The 22,365-nt window shown below is 41.7% G+C and overlaps 1 protein-coding gene across 1 annotated transcript in view; it reads right to left on the bottom strand.

Annotated features, from left to right (window-relative positions):
• Nucleotides 1–22,365, bottom strand: part of LOC115168377 (cadherin-4-like) — a 559,301-nt gene that overhangs the window by 57,198 nt on the left and 479,738 nt on the right. The window contains exons 7-8 of the mRNA XM_029723578.1: nt 13,714–13,858; nt 11,705–11,877 (exon numbers count right to left, since the gene is read on the bottom strand). Of these exons, the coding sequence (XP_029579438.1) occupies nt 11,705–11,877; nt 13,714–13,858 (318 nt within the window). The remainder of the gene's footprint in view (nt 1–11,704; nt 11,878–13,713; nt 13,859–22,365) is intronic.

Raw genomic sequence — 22,365 nt, 5'->3', positions numbered from 1 at the left:
CCAACATTGGGAATGAGTCAGGTCAGATAAGCAGTCTCCAGATAAGACAGAGCTGGAACAGCAAGCAGCGGTTCAGCTAAAATGTTTTCCTCTGTCTCCATCAAATTACCTCTTATTTTCTATCCCTCCATCCATCCCTCCCTCCCTCCTTCCCTCCCTCCCTGCCTCCCTCCCTTCCTTGTGTGTCTGTCATATTGTTACCTCTCCGTATCACTATATTATCTGTCATTCCTCCATTACTTTATTTTCTCTTTCAATGTCTCTCATCATCTTTTCTTCCTCCTTCAGTCTTTTCTGTGACCAAACATGCTTTCCTCTGCCTCTCTTTCTCTTCCTTCTCTCTATACTTCACTGTGTGTTTGTATATGTTTGATAGGTGTCAAGGGTGTTGTCTCCCCCCCCCCCCCACACACACACATACACTAGGGTTGGGTGGTATCCAGGTTGTCATACCGTGACACCATCTCTGTACCATACCGGGGTATATGGTATTACTAGATATTATTTTTATTTGACGAACAAAACTATTAAGTCAATAGGGATCTTGATGAAGGAGGGGATTGAATGTCTCTGCTGTAACCAAGAAGCTTTATCTTGACATCTAGCCACTTAGCTAGCAAGTTAGTAATTGTGACCTGTTCCAGGAAGCTAGGCGTATGTCGCAAGTCACTAAACATTTTTGGGGGGCAGAAATGTAAACTATGTAAACTTTCATGTGCCTTAATAGCAAACTTGTATGCCATCTGTAAATACGAATACAATTGTTAAATTACGAGTCTAGTTGGTTTAGCCATGTAAAAACCTTCCCGATTGGCTGAGATAATGGTTGGGCTGCACATGCCGAGAGATGGGTTCGGATTGGACTGCCATGTAGCACGCTTCTGTCTATAACATGAGCTGCTTAGTATGTGTACAGTAGGTCATCCTTTCTAAAGTGGCTTTTTTGAAAGATACCACGAAGAACTGCACAAGTGTTGCTAAGGCTCTCCACTTTCTGGAGGACCGAGTTTTGAAATCAGTGGAACGCCCGGTGGGAGCAGAGTATGATAGATGGACAAAATTCAGTCTGAAAGAGAACACAGAAGGCTGTTGTATGAAACACTTGTCTGGATTACATCTTCAAACTAAGGCATCCGTGACAGAGAGGGAGAAGCGTTCATCCATGTATACGGGTGGGGGAGTCTAGCTAGTTACATTTTCAGAAAAATATGGGTTTATTGGTGTTAAAATGCACCAGTTATGCTATTTTGGTCCCCCAGGATGTTGATGTCATGCAGCCTGCCATTTTTGTGTTTATACTTGTTCATAAAAACAATGACAAGTTTGATTGGTCTGCCATGTAACTTGCTTCTGTCTATAACATGAGCTGCTCAATATGTGTAGATAATCCTTGCTACCACAGCTTTTTTGAAAGATATCATTAAGAACTGCAAAACTGTTACTACTACTCTCAACATTGATGCCCTGAATTTAACAGGTGCTATCGACAAAGATCAGTGGGGAAAAGTTGTGATGGACAAGTTTCTGGAGGACGATCGTGCCATGCTGATTCTCTCTGACTTTGAAAATTAATAGATGAGGAAATCCCTGATTTAGGTAAAAACATTTTCATTGAACTTGATGACAGTGATGGGGAAGAAACAGCAATCAACAATGTTGTTGTCACTGAATAATTTGACCGAGTTTTGAAATCAGTGGAATGCCCGGTGGAAGCAGAATATGATTGCAAATGCGGAGGGAGTTGAAAAGAGAATACAGAAGGCTGTTGTATAAAACACCTGTCTCCGGATGAAATCTGCAAATTAAGGGCAACCATGGCCTTCATGACAGTGAGGGAGAAGTGTTAATCCATGTATACAGGTAAAAGTCTAGCTACAATTTCCGATATTAGACATTTCTTATTTTGTCAGAAAGTCGCTTTCATTGCAAGTTAAAGCATACTGTTAGCTAGCTAGCTAACGTTAGCTGGCTGGCTTGCTAGCTAATGTTATGTGTATGATCTGTGTAGTAATATTATTTGTATCTCACAAAGTAATTTGCATTGCTAGTTATAGCCTATTGTTAGCTAGCTAGCTAACATTGAAATTAGTTGGTTAGCTTTAGCTACCTGCAGATTCGTGCATAGTGCATGGTAGTATGGTTTGGGATTAGCTAGCTAGCTAGCTACACGTCTAAACAAAAGACTCCTCTATGTAAGTAACCATTTCACTCTGCCGTTTACACATTCTGTATTCTACTACTTTTTAGTAATACTTTCACCACTTTTAGTCTTGAAATCTTACACACTCTGTTTAGCACATGGCCTCACAAGCGAATCCTTAAAGAAATGGGTGTGAATGATGCTGAATAGGTGTAGACAAAGAAGAGCTCTCCAGTAGGTGTACCAAAACATTCACAGGCCATTTTCTCAAACGTGGGGTTACAAGTTTATCAAGTTTTAAAGCAGATTAACTTTCCCATTGTTCCTCAACTGCAGTGTATTATGTAGTATTTTCTAAAACAGGAATAGGCTTTTATAGGCTAAAGTCCAAGCTATGTCTTCCAATGTCGCGACTGCTGTTGGCATCCAAAGATTATCCAACTTGAATAAAGGCTTGGAGGTAAGGACGACAGCAGTGGTGTAGCCTACAGGCGATACGGATGTCACTTATCTACATAGCGCATTGATGTGAGTCACACTGCTGCTCTCTCATTTAGCTATTTGGGTCTTACAGATTGTGGTTGTTGTGGATGGCTGTTCACAAATGTATATGTATATTTTAACCCAATAACGGTTGAATTTAAAAAGTTTAAGATGCCTATCAATCATTGTTTTTGCAACCAGTGCACAGCCAGTGAAAAATGTTCTCTTGCAACAGCTGTATAGGAGCTCCCTTCTAAACTCCTCTGTGGTATTGTGTTCCATACACTCAAAAACAAGTTTAATTTAGGTAGACCATGAGTGGGGCTTTTATTGATCAATTTAATTTGTGCTGATACATTATTTTTCTCCATATAGGACTACGTAGATATGCTCAAACTTGCACACTTTACATAGACAGCTGCAAATGATCTAAATATAAGTGTCACCAACAAAAATGAAGGGGAAGGGTACCAACACATTTCTGCAGCATTGAAGGTCCACAAGAACACAGTGGCCTCCATCCTTCTTAAATGGAAGAAGTTTGGAACCACCAAGACTCTTCCTAGAGCTGGCTGCCTGGCCAAACCGCGCAATTAGGGAGGTGACCAAGAACCCGATGGTCACTCTGACAGAGCTCCAGAGTTTCTCTGTGGTGATGGGAGAACCTTCCAGAAGGACAACCATCTCTGCAGCACTCCACTAATCAGGCTTTTATGGTAGAGTGGCCAGACAGAAGCCAGAGCCCGGACTTGAACCCGATCGAACATCTCTAGAGAGATCTTAAAATAGCTGTGCAGCAACGCTCCCCACCCAATCTGACAGAGCTTGAGAGGATCTGCAGAGAAGAATGGGAAAAACTCCCCAAATAAAGGTGTGCCAAGCTTGTAGCGTCATACCCAAGAAGACTCGTGCTGTAATCGCTGACGAAGATGCTCCAACAAAGTACTGAGTAAATGGTCTGAGTTGTTATGTAAATGTGATTGTCGTGTCTTTGGCATCATTAAAGTGAAGACTGTTATTTTATCAAATCAATTCTCTGTAATTATTATTACGTGATTAAACTAATCATGTAAATGTAATTAACTAGGAAGTCGGGGCACCAAGGAAAATCTTCAGATTACAAAGTTATAATTTTCCTAATATAACTCTTCACATATTTTAATATCTGATCAATTAGTCTTCTAATTAAAAAACCTCTTCGCTATAGTGGGCAGTATTTTCACGGCCGGATGAAAAACGTACCCAAATTAAACTGGTTACTACTCTGGCCCAGAAACTACAATATGCATATTATTAGTAGATTTGGATAGAAAACACTCTGAAGTTTCTAAAACTGTTTGGATGGTGTCTGTGAGTATAACAGAACTCATATGGCAGGCAAAGATCTGAGAAAAATTCAACCAGGAAGTGGAGATCTGAGAATTGTAGTTCTTCTTTCTAATCCCAATCAAAACTACAGTGTCTGTGGGGTCACGTTGCACTTCCTAAGGCTTCAATTGGCTGTCAAAAGCCTTCAGAAAGTTTTTTCATCCGTCTCCTGTAACCGGGCAGAGAAAAGGAGCTCAGTCAATGAGTGGACTGCCTGGGGACAAAGGGATTGGTAAAGCGCGATCCCGTGAGCGCGCCTTTCCTTATTTTTCTTCTTGAATGAATATGCTATTGTCCGGTTGGAATATTATCGCATTTTTATGTTAAAAATACCATAAAGATTGATCGTAAACAACGTTTGACATGCTTCTAAGAACGGTAATGGAACATTTTGACTTTTCTTGTCTCGAATTGCGCTCGCGCGTTATGCCTTTGGATAGTGACCTGAACGCATGAACAAAACAGAGGTATTTGGACATAAATATGGATTATTTCGAACAAAAACCACATTTCTTGTGGAAGTAGCAGTCCTGGGAGTGCATTCTGACGAAGATCAGCAAAGGTAAGAGAATATTTATAATACTAATTCTGAGTTTAGGTGACCCCAGAACTTGGCGGGTGTCTGTATAGCTTGCTTTAATGGCGAGCTATGTACTCAGAATATTGAAAAATGTGCTTTTGCTGAAAAGCTATTTTAAAATCTGACACAGCGGTTGCATAAAGGAGTACTGTGTCTATAATTCTTAAAATAATTGTTATGTATTTTGTCAATGTTTATGATGAGTATTTTTGTAAATTGATGTGCACATTCACCGGGGGTTTTGGTGGGAATACATTTTCTGAACATCATGCGCCAATGTAAAATGCTGTTTTTGGATATAAATATGAACTTTATCAAATAAAACATATATGTATTGTGTAACATGATGTCCTAGGAGTGTCAACTGATGAAGATCGTCAAAGGTTAGTGCTTCATTTAGCTGTGTTTTGGGTTTTTGTGACATATCTCCTTGCTTGGAAAATGGCTGTGAGAGTACATTTTTCAATGTACTCTCCTAACATAATCTAATGTTTTGCTTTCGCTGTAAAGCCTTTTGAAATTGGACAATGTGGTTACATTAAGGAGAAGTGTATCTTTAAAATGGTGTAAAATAGTCATATGTTTGAGAAATTGAAATTATTAGATTTTTTATGTTTTGTATTTCGCGCCCTGCTGTTCCATTGGATGTTGGCTAGGCATTCCGCTAGTGTAACGGCTATAGCCAACAGGTTAACCTGTTGGGGCTAGGGGGCAGTATTGACAATTTCGGAAAAAATATGTGCCCATATTTAACTGCCTCCTACTCAAAATCAGAAGCTAGGATATGCATATTATTAGTAGATTTGGATAGAAAACACTCTGAAGTTTCTAAAACCGTTTGTATGGTGTCTGTGAGTATAACATAACTCATATGGCAAGCAAAAACCTGAGAGAAATCCTACCAGGAAGTGGAAATCTGGATGCATGGGCTCTCTTCAAGTCGTTTCCTATTGAATACACGGTGACGTAGTAATAATTGTGCACTTCCTACGGCTTCCACTAGATGTCGACAGTCTTTACAAAGTTGTTTGAAGCTTCTACGATGAACAAAGCCCGAATGACAAGGAGGGGAAGTTGTTGAGGCAGGGGGTGACATCACTTCTTGGGGCGCGTTCACGAGGGAGGATCCTCCCGTTCCAAAACCTTTTTCAAGACACAGGAACCGTCCGGTTGAAATATTATTGAATCTTCATGTTCTGAAGGCTTTAAAGATTGTGTTTTACAACGTTTGACATGTTTGAACGAACTTAAATACAACTTTTCTGTACTTTTCGTCGCGACATCGTCCACGCGCTTTCTACACTTGGAGTAGCTTACTGGACGCACGAATAACAAGGAGTTATTTGGACATAAATTATGGACTTTATCGAACAAAACAACATTTGTTGTGGACCTGGGATTCCTGGAAGTGCCTTCTGATGAAGATGATCAAAGGTAAGGGAATATTTCTAATGCAATGTATGATTTTAGATGTCCCCAAGATGGCGGCTACCTGTATAGCCTAGTGTATTTTTCTGAGCTCAGTACTCAGATTATTGCAAAGAGTGCTTTCCTCGTGAAGCTTTTTTGAAATCTTTCATAGCGTTTGCATAAAGGAGATGTTCATCTATAATTCTTTGAATGACAGTTTAATTTTATATCAATGTTTATGACAAGTATTTTTGTAAATTGTGGCGCTGATTCACCAGCAGTATTTGAGGGAAAATATTTTCTGAACGTCACGCGCCGATGTAAAATGCTGTTTTTATATATAAATATGAACTTTATCGAACAAAAAATGCATGTATTATGTAACATGATGTCCTAGGAGTGTCATCTGATGAAGATCGTCAAAGGTTAGTGCTGCATTTAGCTGTGTTTTGGGTATTTGTGATGCATGCTAGTTGCTAGGAAAATGGCTGTGTGGTTGTTTTTGTCGATGGACTCTCCTAACATAATCTAATGTTTTGCTTTCGCTGTAAAGCCTTTTTGAAATCGGACAACGTGGTTTGATTCAGGAGAAGTGTATCTATAAAATGGTGTAAAATAGTCATATGTTTGAGAAATTGAAGTTATAGCATTTATGAGTTATTTGTATTTTGCGTCACGTGATTCCACTGGCTGTTGACTAGGTGGGACTTGCCCAGGGAGGTTAACGACTCCAGGCACCCAAGCCATAGACTATTCTCTCTGCTTCAGCACGGCAAGCGGTACCGGCGCATCAAGTCTGGCACCAACAAGCTCTTGAACAGCTTCTATCCACAAGCAATAAGACTGATAAATAACTAACAAAATAAATACACAGACTATCTGAGTTCACCTTGTATCTTTATTGACCTTTTATTTTATTTTTGCACTGTCCATCATCTGCTCATTCACACATAATATGCACATACATTTATACTGACTCTACACACATGCACACCCATTCACATACAAGCTGCTGCTACTCTGTTTATCTTATATCATGATGCCTAGTCACCTTACCCCAATACATATCTACCTCCATCACTTCAGTATCCCTGCACATTGTAGATCTGGTATTGGAACTGACCATGTATATAGTATGTTTACTTACTTATTGTGTTCTTCATATATCTTCTTTTTTCTCGTGTGTTTTTCCAGTATTACACTCGTAATTATTCATTGTTGGATTTTGAGTTTGCAAGAAAGGCATTTCACTGTACTTGTGCATGTGACATTAAAACACACACCGGAAGGCTCCATTGACGTGTTGTTAATAGGTCTGTCAGCAGTGACAGGTGGATCAGGTGATGCAGCAGAGAGATTCCCTTTACGGCGTTGACGGTGTTGTCACAGGCACATCCGTGTCACGTAAACAAAGATGTTAGGATGTTGTCATAACGTGACAGCTCCATAAACAAGGTGACCTCAGGGGGACGGCTTGGAGAATGCTGGGCAGAGCGTGACGTGGAGTGACAGACACCCATGACAGACCACCTACAGCCACACACAGTTGAAGACTCAAAGACTGACTTATGTGAGTTGAAAAATAAAATGCAAATATACACTGACATAGACTGACCAGGAGAATCCTGGTGAAAGCTATGATTCCTTATTGATGTCAACCGTTAAATCCACTTCAATCAGTGTAGATGAAGAGAAACAATTGAGACATGGATTGTGTATGTGTGCCATTTATAGGGTCAATGGGCAAGACAAAATATTTAACTGCCTTTGAATGGGGTATGGTAGAAAGTGCCAGGCACACTGGTTTGAGTGTGTCAAGAAATGCAATGATGCTGGGTTTTTCACACTCAACAATTTCCTGTGTGTATCTAGAATGATCCACCATCCAATGGGCTTCCAGCCAACTTGACACAACTGTGGGAAGCTTTGGAGTCAACATGGGCCAGCATCCCTGTGGAACGCTTTTGACACCTTCTAGTCCGTGCCCCAATGAATTGCGGCTGTTCTGAGGGCCAAAAGGGGTGCAACTCAAAATTAATGTACAGTTGAAGTCGGAAGTTTACATACACCTTAGCCAAATACATTTAAACTCAGTTTTTCCACAATTCCTGATATTTAATCCTAGTAAAAATTCCTTGTCTTAGGTCAGTCAGGATCCCGTGTGGCTCAGTTGGTAGAGCATGGTGTTTGCAACACCAGAGTTGTGGGTTCGATTCCCATGGGGGACCAGTACGGAGAAAAATATATGCATTCACTACTGTAAGTCGCTCTGGATAAGAGTGTCTGCTAAAATGTAAATCACCAATTTATTTTAAGAATGTGAAATGTCAGATAGTAGAGAGAATAATTTATTTAAGCTTTTATTTCTTTCATCACATTCCCAGTGGGTCAGAAGTTTACATACACTCAATCAGTATTTGGTAGCATTTCCTTTAAATTGTTTAACTTGGGTCAAACATTTAGGGTAGCCTTCCATAAGCTTCCCAAAATAAGTTGGGTGAATTTAGGCCCATTTCTCCTGACAGAGCTTGTGTAACTGAGTCAGGTTTGTAGGCCTCCTTGCTCGCACACACTTTTTCAGTTCTGCCCACACATTTTCTAGATAATTGAGGTCAGGGCTTTGTGATGACCACTCCAATACCTTGACTTTGTTGTCCTGAGGCCATTTTGCCACAACTTTGGAAGTATGCTTGGGGTCATTGTGCATTTGGAAGACCCATTTGCGACCAAGCTTTAACTTCCTGACTGATGTCTTGAGATGTTGCTTCAATATATCCACATAATTTTCCTACCTCATGTAGCCATCTATTTTGTGAAGTGCACCAGTCCCTCCTGCAGCAAAGAACCCCCACAACATGATGCTGCCACCCCCGTGCTTCACGGTTGGGATGGTGTTCTTCGACTTCCAAGCCTCCCCCTTTTTCCTCCAAACATAACAATGGTCATTATGGCCAAACAGTTCTATTTTTGTTTCATCAGACCTGTCACGTCCTGACCAGTAAAAGGGGTTGTTTGTTATTGTAGTTTGGTCAGGGCATGGCAGGGGGTGTTTGTTTTATGTGTTTCGTTTTTTGTTTGTTTATGTTCTATGTTAGTATATTTCTATGTTCGTTCTAGTTTTTCTATTTCTATGTTTAGTTTATTGGGTTGACCTTCAATTGGAGGCAGCTGTTCCTCGTTGCCTCTAATTGAAGGTCCTATTTAGTAGGGGTGTTTTTGATGGGTTTTTGTGGGTCGTTTTTCCGTGTGTGTAGCTGTGTGCCTCACAGGACTGTTTTTCGTCGTTGTTTTCTATTAAGTGTTTATTTTGGTTTTCTTCTAAATAAAAGAAGATGAGCATACACATTCCCGCTGCATTTTGGTCCAATTCCTACGACGAACGTGACAAGACCAGTGGACATTTCTAAAAAGTACGATCTTCGTCCCCATGTGCAGATGTAAACTGTAGTCTGGCTTTTTATGTCGGTTTTGGAGCAGTGGCTTCTTCCTTGCTGAGCGGCCTTTCAGGTTATGTCGATATAGAACTCGTTTTACTGTGGATACAGATACTTTTGCACCTGTTTTCTCCAGCATCTTCACAAGGTCCTTTGCTGTTGTTCTGGGATTGATTTGCACTTTTCACACCAAAGAACATTCATCTCTAGGAGAAAGAACGCGTCTCCTTCCTGAGCGGTATGACGGCTGAGTGGTCCCATGGTGTTTATACTTGCGAACTACTGTTTGTACAGATGAACGTGGTACCTTCAGGCATTTGGAAATTGCTCCCAAGGATGAACCAAACTTGTGGAGGTCTTTTTTCAGAGGTCTTGGCTGATTTCTTTAGATTTTCCCATGATGTCAAGCAAAGAGGCACTGAGTTTGAAGGTAGGCCTTGAAATACATCCACAGGTACACCTCCAATTGACTCAAATGATGTCAATTAGCCTATCAGAAGCTTCTAAAGCCATGACATAATTTTCGGGAATTTTCCAAACTGTTTAAAGGCACAGTCAAGTTAGTGTATGTTAAAACCTTTTACATCTAGGCGTTCCGCTAGCGGAACCCCGTTCCGCCAGCGGAACCCCTAGCCAACAGCCAATGGGATCGCATGGCGCGAAATACAAAACCTCAAAAATACAATCATAAATTTTTTTCAAACATACGACTATTTTACATCATTTGAAAGATAAACCTCTCCTGAATCCAACCACGTTGTCCGATTTCAAAAAGGCTTTACAGAGAAAGCAAAACATTACATTATGTTAGGAGAGTACATAGACAAAAATAATCACACAGCCATTTTCCAAGTAAGCATATATGTCAATAAAACCCAAAACACAGCATTATGAAACACTACCCTTTGATGATCTTCATCAGATGACACTCCTAGGACATTATGATATATAATACATGTATGTTTTGTTCAATCAAGTTCATATTTATATCCAAAAACAGCTATTTACATTGGCGCATTGATGTTCAGAAAATGTATTCCCACCAAAAACTTCTGTTGAATTTACAAAAATACTCATCATAAACGTTGACAAAATACATAACAATTATTTTAACCTGATATGGATAGGGTGCAGTATTTTCACGGCCGGATGAAAAAACGTACCCGATTTAAACTGGTTACTACTCTTGCCCAGAAACGAGAATATGCATATTATTAGTGGATTTGGATAGAAAACACTCTGAAGTTTATATGGCAGGCAAAAACCTGAGAACAATTCAACCAGGAAGTGTAGGATCTGAGAAATGTAGTTCTTCTTTCTAGTCCCTTTCGAAACTACAGTATCTGTGCTGTCACGTTGCACTTTCTAAGGCTTCCATTGGCTGTCTAAAGCCTTCAGAAAGTGTTTTGAGCATTCCCTTGTCACTGGGCAGAGTATAGTAGCTCAGTTTCTGAGTGGACTGCCTGGGGACAAAGAGATTGGATATGCGCATTCTCGCGAGCACGCTGTTTTTTCTTTTCCTCCTTGAATGATTACACTATTGTCTGGTTGGAATATTATGGCAATTTTACGTAAAAAATAGCATAAAAATTGATTTTAAACAGCGTTTGACATGCTTTTAAGTACGGTAATGGAACATTTGGACTTTTTGTGTCTCGAAATGCGCTCGCGCGTTACCCTTTGGATAGTGACCTGAACGCACGAACAAAACGGAGGTATTTGGACATAACTATGGATTATTTCGAACAAAAACAACATTTCTTGTGGAAGTAGCAGTCCTGGGAAGATCAGCAAAGGTAATACAATATTTCTAATACTAATTCTGAGTTTAGTTTGCGCCGAACTTGGCGGGTGTCTGAATAGCTCGCTGTGATGGCGAGCTATGTACTCAGAGTATTGAAAAATGTGCTTTCGCCGAAAATCTATTTTAAAATCTGACACAGCGATTGCATAAAGGAGTTCTGTGTCTATCATTCTTAATGACTCCAACCTAAGTGTATGTAAACTTCCGACTTCAACTGTACATACTGCTTCATACTAAATCGAGTGTCTTGAATTTACATACAAAATAATACGAAATGCTCTTAGACCAGGTTGTTCCCAGAGGCAGTTCCAGCACTGCTGTTACCACAACACAAACACACTGTGTGAAATGAACCTTGACTTTCACATTACATTATCCTCATTCATTATGTGGAGGGCCAGGAGTTCTTCTGACCGTAACAGCAAATCTCTGGGCCCTACTTTTTAGTGAGAACACATCCCACCAGCTTTACCAGGATTACTGACCTCGCGGTCGAGGCCTGCTGCCACGGTGACAATGTCTCCGGTCTCGCTGTTGATGGTGAACATGTTGGGGATGGGGCTGTGTGGCGTCTGGGAAAGGATTCGGTAGCGCACCATCCCATTGGCCGTGGTGTTGTCATCATGATCGAAGGCTGCCAGGTGCATCACAAACGTACCTGATGAAGAGGAGGCAACAGTCAGATGAGGCATATATACACAGGGACAGGTACACAAGCACAAAATACCAGTCAAAAGTTTGGACCCTCCTACTTATTCAAGAGTTTTTCTTTATTTTTAAACCGTAGAGTGAAGGAAAAGCAGCCAACAAGTGCTCAGCATATGTGGGAACTCCTTCAAGAATGTTGGAAAAGCATTCTTCATGAAGCTGCTAATTGAAATGCATTCCAAGTGACTACCTCATGAAGCTGGTTGAGGGAATGCCAAGAGTGTGCAAAGCTGTGGCTACTCTGAAGAATCTCAAATATAAATTGTTTGTGTTAATTCATAGTTTGGGTGTCTTCACTATTATTCTACCGTGTAAAAAATGGTCAAAATAAAGAAAATCCCTGGAATGAGTAGGTGTGTCCAAACTTTTGACTGGTACTGTACATTCATGCACACACTGATCTCTCAATCTCTCTCTTTATCTCTCTGTCCCTGTTTGCACTCCTCTCTCTCTCTGTCCCAGTATCTGCTCCTTTCTAATTTCTCCATCCCTCCCCCTCTCCCTGACCCCCCCCGTCTCTGTCTCTGTCTCTCTCTCTCTTTCTCTCTCCAGCTGTCTCTTTCCCTCTCTCTCTCCATCTGCCTCCTCTCCTCTCCACCAGTAATTTCCATCCAATTGTTATTATCAGAAATAGTGATATCGTCCCAGTGACAAGCTCCGTCCAGAGATAATTCCAGCCGAGCCACCATTTCAAACTCCATTACATTTCAAAGGAACATTTGTCAATGGGGCAGAGAAGAGAGAAATTTGATTCCAAAGGACTCAGAGAGAAAGGAAAGGAAGAAAGAGCAGAGGAACAGAGTGAGGGATAAAGGACAGACAGAGAGCGGCTTTGCATTTGGTTCCAACTAGGGAGACTATCAATCTTTCACCCATCTCTCTCTCTCTCCCTCTATCTCTCTCTATCTCTGGAGAATCACACTGTGTCACCCATTGCCTGGGTAATTTCATTACGGGGTGTTCTTAGGGGGCTTAATGTGGACCCTTTGTGCGGGCGTCTACTCTGTGCCTGACAGGATTAGGGGCCTAAATGAGTCTTTAATTTGAAAACTAATTCAACTCTGTAATTGGCTTCCCATTGAAACCACTGGAGCTCTTAATACCAAAACTATTTTTTTATGATTATTGTTCGGCTGAATGTCACGCATGCTACTGCCAAGGATTGGTGATGTGCACGTGTGTTTGTGCATGTGCGTGTGTGCGTGTGTGTGTGTCTGTGTTGGGGTGGCAGAGTTTGTATTAAAATCGCTTCAGGTTGAAAAAGGAGAACGAAAGAGAGAGTTAGTGAGAAAATGAAAGTGCACGTAGCACCTGGACACCTCTTCAGATTTCAGATCACCTCTAGTGCAATACGACCTGGCTCATAAGCCTTTCTCTCCACTGTGAGGGAATAAATCAAATGAGTCAGTGGAGCTGCAGCTAAAGCGTGGTAAATTTAATCGCCGTATCATCTCCAGCCACACCATCCACAGCTTTATGGCCATGCAGCCAACAGTAGAGCTAGCTAAATGAGCACACTGCAGGACTGAAGCACTCCATCTGAGCAAATGCCTCTGGGCTAAATCAAGTGGAATGTGAAACTGAATCAATCTATAAAAAAACACAACACAAACGCTCCGAATGGTATTCTCTACGGGCTCCATTTTTCTCACGCAGAACAGCAAAGTAATGTGCAAAGACTGCTGTAAAACTCACTATTCTCTACAGTGTGATTTATGTAAGAACTTTCTTCTGTCCATGTCAGTGAGAAAGAGACAATGTTCCATCCATCCATCCCTGTGTTTACCTGGCTTGGAGCCCTCGTCAACAGAGCCATTGTAGACCTGGTTCTTGAACTCAGGCCGGTTGTCGTTCATGTCTATGACATAGATGTACAGGTCTATGGGGCTCTCCACTCGCTCACCATTCATGTTCACTGCATGGGCACGAAGCTGGAGAGGGTGAGAGAGTGAGAGAGATAAAGATAGTGGGTCAATTATGCTGCCATTAACAAACTCAACATCAGTAACATGATATGGTTGATATGCAGTGTGGTAACCAATGCTATGCACTGCATTAGGGCATGTTTGAGAAAAACAACAGGACCAGAGAGAAATAAACAACGTTGCATTTCATAATTGCACAGCCCAATGGGTACCAAGCACCAATAATATATGTGACTCTTTTCAGGAAACTAGGCGTATGTGAACGTCATTTTTAAATGTTTATCAAAATGCGTTTATTATTCTGGAACAACTTTAATTTTCCTTAAAAACAAACTTGTCTGCCATCTCTAAATACCAATGAAATTGTTAAATTACGAGCCCAGTTGGTTTAGCCACAGAAAAAGTGAGGAACCTTCCTGCTAGCCATGATTGGCTGAGATAATAGTTCGGATTGGTCTGCCATGTAGCGCGCTTCTGTCTATAACATGAGCTGCTTAGTATGTGTACAGTAGGTCATCCTTTCTAAAGTGGCTTTTTTGAAAGATATCACAAAGAACTCCACAAGTGTTGCTAAGGCTCTCCACTTTCTGGAGGAAGCAGAGTATGATAGCTAAGTAGGTGGGTAAAATTCCGGCATTTGATTGCAAATGCGGAGGGACTCGAAAAGAGAACACAGAAATCTGTAAAACACCTGTCTGGACGACATCTTCAAACTAAGGGCAACCATGGCATCCGTGACAAAGAGGGAGAAGCGTTCATCCATGTATACGGGTAAAATAGTTTTCAGAAAAATATGGGTTTATTGGTGTTAAAATGCACACTACAAAATTGTCCCAGCATCTCCAACACCTAATTCTCAGGACTAGTTTCTTTAAAGTAACAAACAATAAAATTCCCTCGTTTTAAAGGGCTGGATTCCCTTCAAAATATTATCTATTATTTTGTTTACTTCTTCTCCTAGTCTTCTTGGATCTCAGTCCAACATTCTGTGGTTGGTTTATTTTGAAAGGGAATCCCAAAATCTCTTAATCTTATAGCACACATCACAAACACAGTGAGTCAATGTGAACTGCTGCTCGACTGTATCCTATCCTAGAGCAACAGGATTTCACACATAGTTTGGGCATATAATTAATATCAAAATCTATACAGACAGGAAAGCCTGTCCAGATATCCTTTCCCTCCCCAGAAATCTGAAAGAAAAATGTTTTGATAAAGAACACTGCAGGAGAAAAATGCTGGTAATATACCTTGGTTAGCCGTAGAAAATATGTTAAGATTCAATAAACATCTGTGCTCTGTTTTTACTGCACCCAGGGAGAGGGTAACACTGATCTCTCTTTAAAATCAAGGTGTTATATTTCACTATTTGACCTTACTAGCATGCTTTATATCATCGGCAATGATTTATTCAACTTTGTCCCTGTAGACTGCGTGAAATGACAAAGGTTTAGGAACAATTTGTCGATTGAGATGGATCACTAGGAATCAGGATGACATCAACATTCCACTGCAACAGGCAAATATGTAGCCTGTTAGAATGTCTGAGATGACTATCAACAGGACACATGAGTGGATGTAGTAAGACCTTCCACCAACCTATCTGATTCTCAGGGTATATGCTTCAAAAGAGAGAACAGAGAAGGAGAGGAGGAGAGGAGGAAAGGAAGGGAGGAGGGAAAGAGATAAATGGAGGAAAGCGGAGGCAAGGGAAGAAGTAAAAAAAAAGGAGGAGGGAAAGAAAAGTGAAAAGAGGAGAAGGGAGAAGGGGAGGAATGTGTAGTTAAAATCTGTAGCAGCAGAACCTCTCTATTATGAGCTTCTGATCGGACAATGAGAGGGTGTCAGCTGGGGTATCGCCATGACAACTATCTATTAAAAACCTTCTTACCCTCTTGCCAGGAGGGTTGTGGCCTTGTGACAGGAAAAAGAATCAGGAGGACGCACCATCCACTTCCTTTCTCTAAGGCAGGTGAACATCCTCTCCAATCTCTCTACATTCCCCTCCCCTCTCCTCTCTGCACCTCACAAAAATTGCATCACCGGGTCTCCCAAAGGTTAATTTGACTTTTCTTTTTCCTCTGCATTGTCTGATCTGGCCCTGCACCCAATATCCGCACACTGCCATCACTCCCTGCTAAACCGCAGTCTGGGAGCCCACAAAGCTTTATCTCTCTCCCAGTGCTGCGTACGCCGCGCCCACACCCTCATTCAATAACACCGCTAGTCAGAGATTACAAGCCGTGTTTAAAGGTCCACTGCAGACGTTTTTTTTAATCTCAATATCAAATAATTTCTGGGTAACAGTTAAGTACCTTACTGTGATAGTTTTCAATTAAAATGGTCAAAAAGAAACCAAAATAGCTTCTTAGCAAAGGCAATTTCTCAATCAAGAATTTTGCTGTCTGGGAGTGGAAAACTGAAAATATGCTGTTATTGGCAGATAGGTTTGGAACTAGGGATGGGTATCGTTAAGATTTTAACGGTATTACTACTCTTATCGATACTGCTTATCGGTCCGGTACTTTAACGGTATTCTTATCGGTTCTTTCTGTTATTTTTTACAAAAAAACCCCGAAACTAATTAAGAACAGAATTAACATTGCTTTATTTTTTTAAATGTAAAATAAACAACTATTTACAGCAAAAGAAACAGTAATGTTTTGAACAAATCACTATTATAGACTCTAATGTTGTGATGATGGAAATGTAAAACAAATTAAATAAACAATATTTTCCTGCAAAAGAAAAGACAGTGGTATAGAGCAACACGGGTGGCGCCTGCAGGTACGCTGCAGAAGGACTAACAGTTCTTAGCAGTTCTTCTGGAGAAAGATCAACATATTTGTCTTCTCTGGGAGAAGTCGGGACCTCTCCTGGCTTATTGTGTTCCCTGCAGTCAAAAATACCCTCTCGCTAGAGGTGGAGGAGGCTTGAGCACAAAGGTAGCTTGTTGCAATGTTTGTGAGCAGGGGCAGAGTAGCTCTCTTCTCCCACCAACACATCACAGGATCTTCAGCCATGGGGATGGGAGGCAGGCCTTTGTAGACCTCTAGGTCAACACGCTCGCTGAGGGTGAGGGACAAGGTGTCCTGTTGGATCGTCAACCTCAACTCCCTGTCCTCCTCTGAGAACAGCTCCTCCAAGGCACTCCTTGTTTTGTTCAATGGAGGGACTGTCTCCTCCATTTCCTCTCCTCTCCTTCTCCTTCAGACTCTTCCTCCTGTTGCTGGTGCTCTGTGTCTGTCTGCTCCGGCTCCTCTGACAGCCCTGGTGTTGCTCCTGTCACATTGCCCTCAACAGTTGCCTTCCTCAGCCCGTCCCAGGTGGCGTCACTCACCGGCCTCCCTTTAAATCTGGGGTCCATTGCTGTGGCCTCATGCAGGAAGGCTTGAATGTCCTCATCCTGATAGCGCTTGGAGAGGTTCCCCCACACCTTCTCTTTGGGCTTTGAATGAGTGCCACCTAGCCGTGACAAAGTTCATAGTGAAAGGCCTACACCCCTTTGCAACAGTGGAGTCCAAGGGTTTTAGGTAACAGTCTGTCAGTATCAAATCAAATCACACTTGAATATTTAATGAAATTGTTAAATGTGGGAATTTCAAAATAATACTTTAATAGATTAAACTGGCTTCTTACCAAGGAGCTGCTGGTTTTCCTTCAAGACTGTTTTTTGGACATCGATGGTCTCTTGAACCACACCCCAGCTCTGATTCGGGCTGCCCACTTATCAATGGAAATAATTTTGTAGATCGTCTGAGCTGCCAGATTCAATGAATATGCAAAGCATCCTATTATTAGGATGTGTAGACTCTTGATGGCAACATCCATATTGCCAGCATTATCAACAGTCACAGCTACAATCTTGCTCGGCTCTAACTCAAACTCTTCCAGAATGTCTGAGATCTCCTCTGCCACTACTTCGCCAGTTTGCGATTTGTACACTGCCTTGGTGTGGAGGACCTTCTGTTTTACACTGCCCTGGCTTGTGTAGTGCACTGTAACAGTGAGATAGTGGTGCTGACAGAGGCTGGTCCACCCGCCTGATGTGATGGCCAGCTTTGGCACGTCCTTCAGCTCAGTGATCACATTGGCCTTTTCTACACCATACCAGGTAGGAATTAATGTGTCACTAAGGTAACTCCTGGGGTATATTTGGGGTTGAGTGCCTTGATCATCTCCCTACAGTAAAAAAAATGATTGTTTTCCTGTGTTGAATTATCATTATGGAATTATTGTGTTGTTGTGTTTTGTATTATGGAGTGATGGGACTAACATACAACCCTTTTATACTACTATATCCTAAAAATTAATACAACGCAATATATACTGGTAGGGTTGATCACCGACAACGAACGAGAGAGCCGATAGGGAGGAGGTCAGACACCTGGCTGGGTGGTGCCAGAATAACAACCTATCCCTCAACGTAACCAAGACTAAGGAGATGATTGTGGACTACAGGAAAAGGAGGACTGAGCACGCCCCTATTCTCATTGACGGGGCTGTAGTGGAGCAGGTTGAGAGCTTCAAGTTCCTTGGTGTCCACTTCACCAACAAACTAGAATGGTCCAAACGCACCAAGACAGTCGTGAAGAGGGCACGACAAAGCCTATTCCCCCTCAAGAGACTGAAAAGATTTGGCATGGGTCCTGAGATCCTCAAAAGGTTCTTCAGCTGCAACATCGAGAGCATCCTGACTGGTTGCATCACTGCCTGGTACGGCAACTGCTCGGCTTCCGACTGCAAGGCACTTCAGAGGGTAGCCCAGTACGGACTAAGCTGCCTGCCATCCAGGACCTCTATACCAGGCGATGTCAGAGGAAGGCCCTAAAAATTGTCAAAGATCCCAGCCACCCCAGTCATAGACTGTTCTCTCTACTACCACATGGCAAGCGGTACCAGAGTGCCAAGTCTAGGACCAAAAGGCTTCTCAACAGTTTTTACCCCTAAGCCATAAGACTCCTGAACAGGTAATCAAATGGCTACCCGGACAATTTCCATTGTGTGACCCCCCCCAACCCCTCTTTTACGCTGCTGCTACTCTCTGTTTATCATATATGCATAGTCACTTTAACTATATCTACATGTACATACTACCTCAATCAGCCCGACTAACCGGTGCCCCCGCACACTGGCTACCCGGACTATCTGCATTGTGTCCCGCCACCCACCACCCGCCAACCCCTCTTTTACGCTACTGCTACTCTCTGTTTATCATATATGCATAGTCACTTTAACCATACCTACATGTACATACTACCTCAATCAGCCCGACTAACCGGTGCCTGTATATAGTCTCGATACTGTTATTGCCTCGAAAACTGTATATAGCCTCGCTACTGTTATTTTTCACTGTCTTTTTTACTGTTGTTTTTTATTTCCTTACTTATCTATTGTTCACCAAATACCTTTTTTTTACTTAGAAATTGCACTGTTTGTTAGATTCTGTAAGTAAGTATTTCACTGTAAGGTCTACACCTGTTTTATTCGGCGTACGTGACAAATAAACTTGGATTTGATTTAATTTGATACTGACAGACTGTTACCTAAAACCTAAAACCCTTGGACTCCACTGTTGCAAAGGGGTGTAGGCCTTTCACTATGAACTTTGTCACGGCTAGGTGGCACTCATGAATGACGCTTGCGTCCCACCCTAGTCAACAGCCAGTGGAATCGCGTGGCGTGAAATACAAATACCTCCTCAGTCATCCTCCCACTAGCTGCCAGCGTGAAGGGGCTTTGGGCTGGTCTTTGGCTTGGACCAGTGGTATTAGAGGGAGGAGTGGGTTGGTTCATTGTAGCTGCAACTTTAACAAAAAAGTAGCAAAATCTTTAAATGGGTGATTGAATTTATGAACGCACCCATAGCTAAACAATCAGCTGGCTAATGGTTACTTTGATCATGAACGAATGTTCGCATAATTTAGCTAACACCATGTGTGGGCTCCAGGCTGCTAGCATACATACCTAACATAGATCGGGTAACAAGAGATGAACTACGAGCTAGGCAGTCAAAAACTCTGCATTTCTATGCCTGTACATGATGCAATTTCGATAGATGTTTGGACAGATTGCTCGCGATTCCGCCCTTACAAGCAAAAGTCTTGTTGCACATGTGGCAATGAGCATTGTCAGCATCGACTCTGGTGAAGTGTAACCACACTTTTGAACGTTTTGTTCTCTCCGCCATCGTCACGAGAGAGCAGGGTCTTTCTGGTGTGTGTGTGTGCTGTAGCATGTGAGAGACACAGGCTCCACACGAGAGAGATCTCTTCTGGATTGGGAATAGTGAAAATGCCTCATAGACGAATGTCTTCATCTTATTGCAAGTGTCGTGTCTTTGGCATCATTAAAGTGAAGACTGTTATTTTATCAAATCAATTCTCTGTAATTATTATTACGTGATTAAACTAATCATGTAAATGTAATTAACTAGGAAGTCGGGGCACCAAGGAAAATCTTCAGATTACAAAGTTATAATTTTCCTAACATAACTCTTCAGATATTTTAATATCCAATCAATTAAGTCTTCTAATTAATGAATTATTCTTTACCTCATGTTAGTCTCATTCCAAACGTCACAAATTGTTGGTTATCTGCACGAACCCAGCCTTTACTATGAATCATCCATACACCATTTATCTTAATCATTGATTTACTAACTAACTAAATAATCACAGAAATGCGTAAACAAACAAACAGTAGATATGGTTACAAGGAAAGGATAGGGGAGGTTCCCTAGTGGGCTAAGCCGATATGACGGCTTGGTGGACAAAGGGAAGTGAGTGTGGACTGAGAAGGGTGGGAAAGACAAAAAGGAGTCACTACAGAGTTGATAATTATATTAATTGAAATGCTAATCCTTTGCACATGAACGCTCACTCATTCGGGAATAATTACAATCAATATATATTTACGCTCGGTGTGTCATCATGATCTCTGTTGGAATCGTCCGTCTTTCTGTCGGAGAGTTCGTCCGAGCGTCTCTCTTTCTGCTTCCCTGAAGTCTTTCGTCGTTAGAATGGATACTTCAGAGTACCATTCAGAAATGTTCTCATTAGAATAGTTTCGGCAGTTGTTGGTCTTCGCATCCCAGGTTGACATAATTTCTAGCTGCAGACTAGTAATTAGTATCTAAGATTTGCTCTTATTCTGTCAGGATCGATAGTTTCACAGTTTAAACATTTCCCGTCGTGTAGCCAATGCTCCACGTGGTATGGTTAGGAGTTCAACAACCATTACAACCTTAGCTTAAACTGAGGTTTTTGTGGTCTCTACTCAAACCTTTGCCCCCTCGGTGTCCATCGAGGTACTCGTGGTCTGAAGAAGATTTCTTCAGAGAGGGTTTTATTCGTAACAGTAGAAAAGGGCTGTCCCATGAGCCAGATCATGTCTGTGCTCATGGGGGCGGGCCAATGACTTAGTTCAACTTTAAAGGGAATACAATTCTCTCACATTAACGGTTTAACCTAGCATTTAAAAAAATATATATATTTCACCTTTATTTAAACAGGTAGGCTAGTTGAGAACAAGTTCTCATTTGCAACTGCAACCTGGCCAAGATAAAGAAGAGCAGTTCGACACATACAACAACACAGAGTTACACATGAAATAAACAAACATAGAATCAATAATACAGTAGAAAAATCTATAAACAGCATGTGCAAATGAGGTAGGATAAGAGAGGTAGGATAAGAGAGGTAAGGCAATAAATAGGCCATGGTGGAGAAGTGATTACAATATAGCAATTAAACACTGGAATGATAGGGTGTGCAGAAGATGAATGTGCAAGTAGAGCTACTGGGGTGCAAAGGAGCAAGATAAATAAATACATACAGTATGGGGATGAGGTAGTTGGATGGGCTATTTACAGATGAGCTATGTACAGGTGCAGTGATCTGTGAGCTGCTCTGACAGCTGGTGCTTAAAGCTAGTGAGTGAGGTAAGAATCTCCAGCTTCAGAGATTTTTGCAGTTTGTTTCAGTCATTGGCAGCAGACAACTGGAAGGAGAGGCGGCCAAAGGAAGAATTGGCTTTGGGGGTGACCAGTGAGATATACATACTGGAGCGCGTGCTACGGGTGGGTGCTGCTATGGTGACCAGTGAGCTGAGATAAGGCGGGGCTTTACATAGCAGAGACTTGTAGATGACCTGGAGCCAGTGGGTTTGGCGACGAGTATGAAGCGAGGGCCAGCCAACGAGAGCATACAGGTCGCAGTGGTGGGTAGTATATGGGGCTTTGGTGACAAAACGGATGGCAGTGTGATAGACTGCATCCAATTTGTTGAGTAGAGTGTTGGAGGCAATTTTGTAAATTACATCGCTGAAGTCGAGGATCGGTAGGATGGTCAGTTTTACGAGGGAATGTTTGGCAGCATGAGGGAAGGATGCTTTGTTGCGAAATAGGAAGCCGATTCTAGATTTCATTTTGGATTGGAGATGTTTAACCTGTTGGGGCTAGGGGGCAGTATTTGCACAGCCGGATAAAAAACGTACCCGATTTAAACTGGTTA

This window comes from Salmo trutta, chromosome 30, assembly GCF_901001165.1.
Source record: "Salmo trutta chromosome 30, fSalTru1.1, whole genome shotgun sequence".
In the NCBI taxonomy this organism is placed as follows: domain Eukaryota; kingdom Metazoa; phylum Chordata; class Actinopteri; order Salmoniformes; family Salmonidae; genus Salmo; species Salmo trutta.
This window is presented reverse-complemented; position numbering and strand designations above follow the sequence as displayed.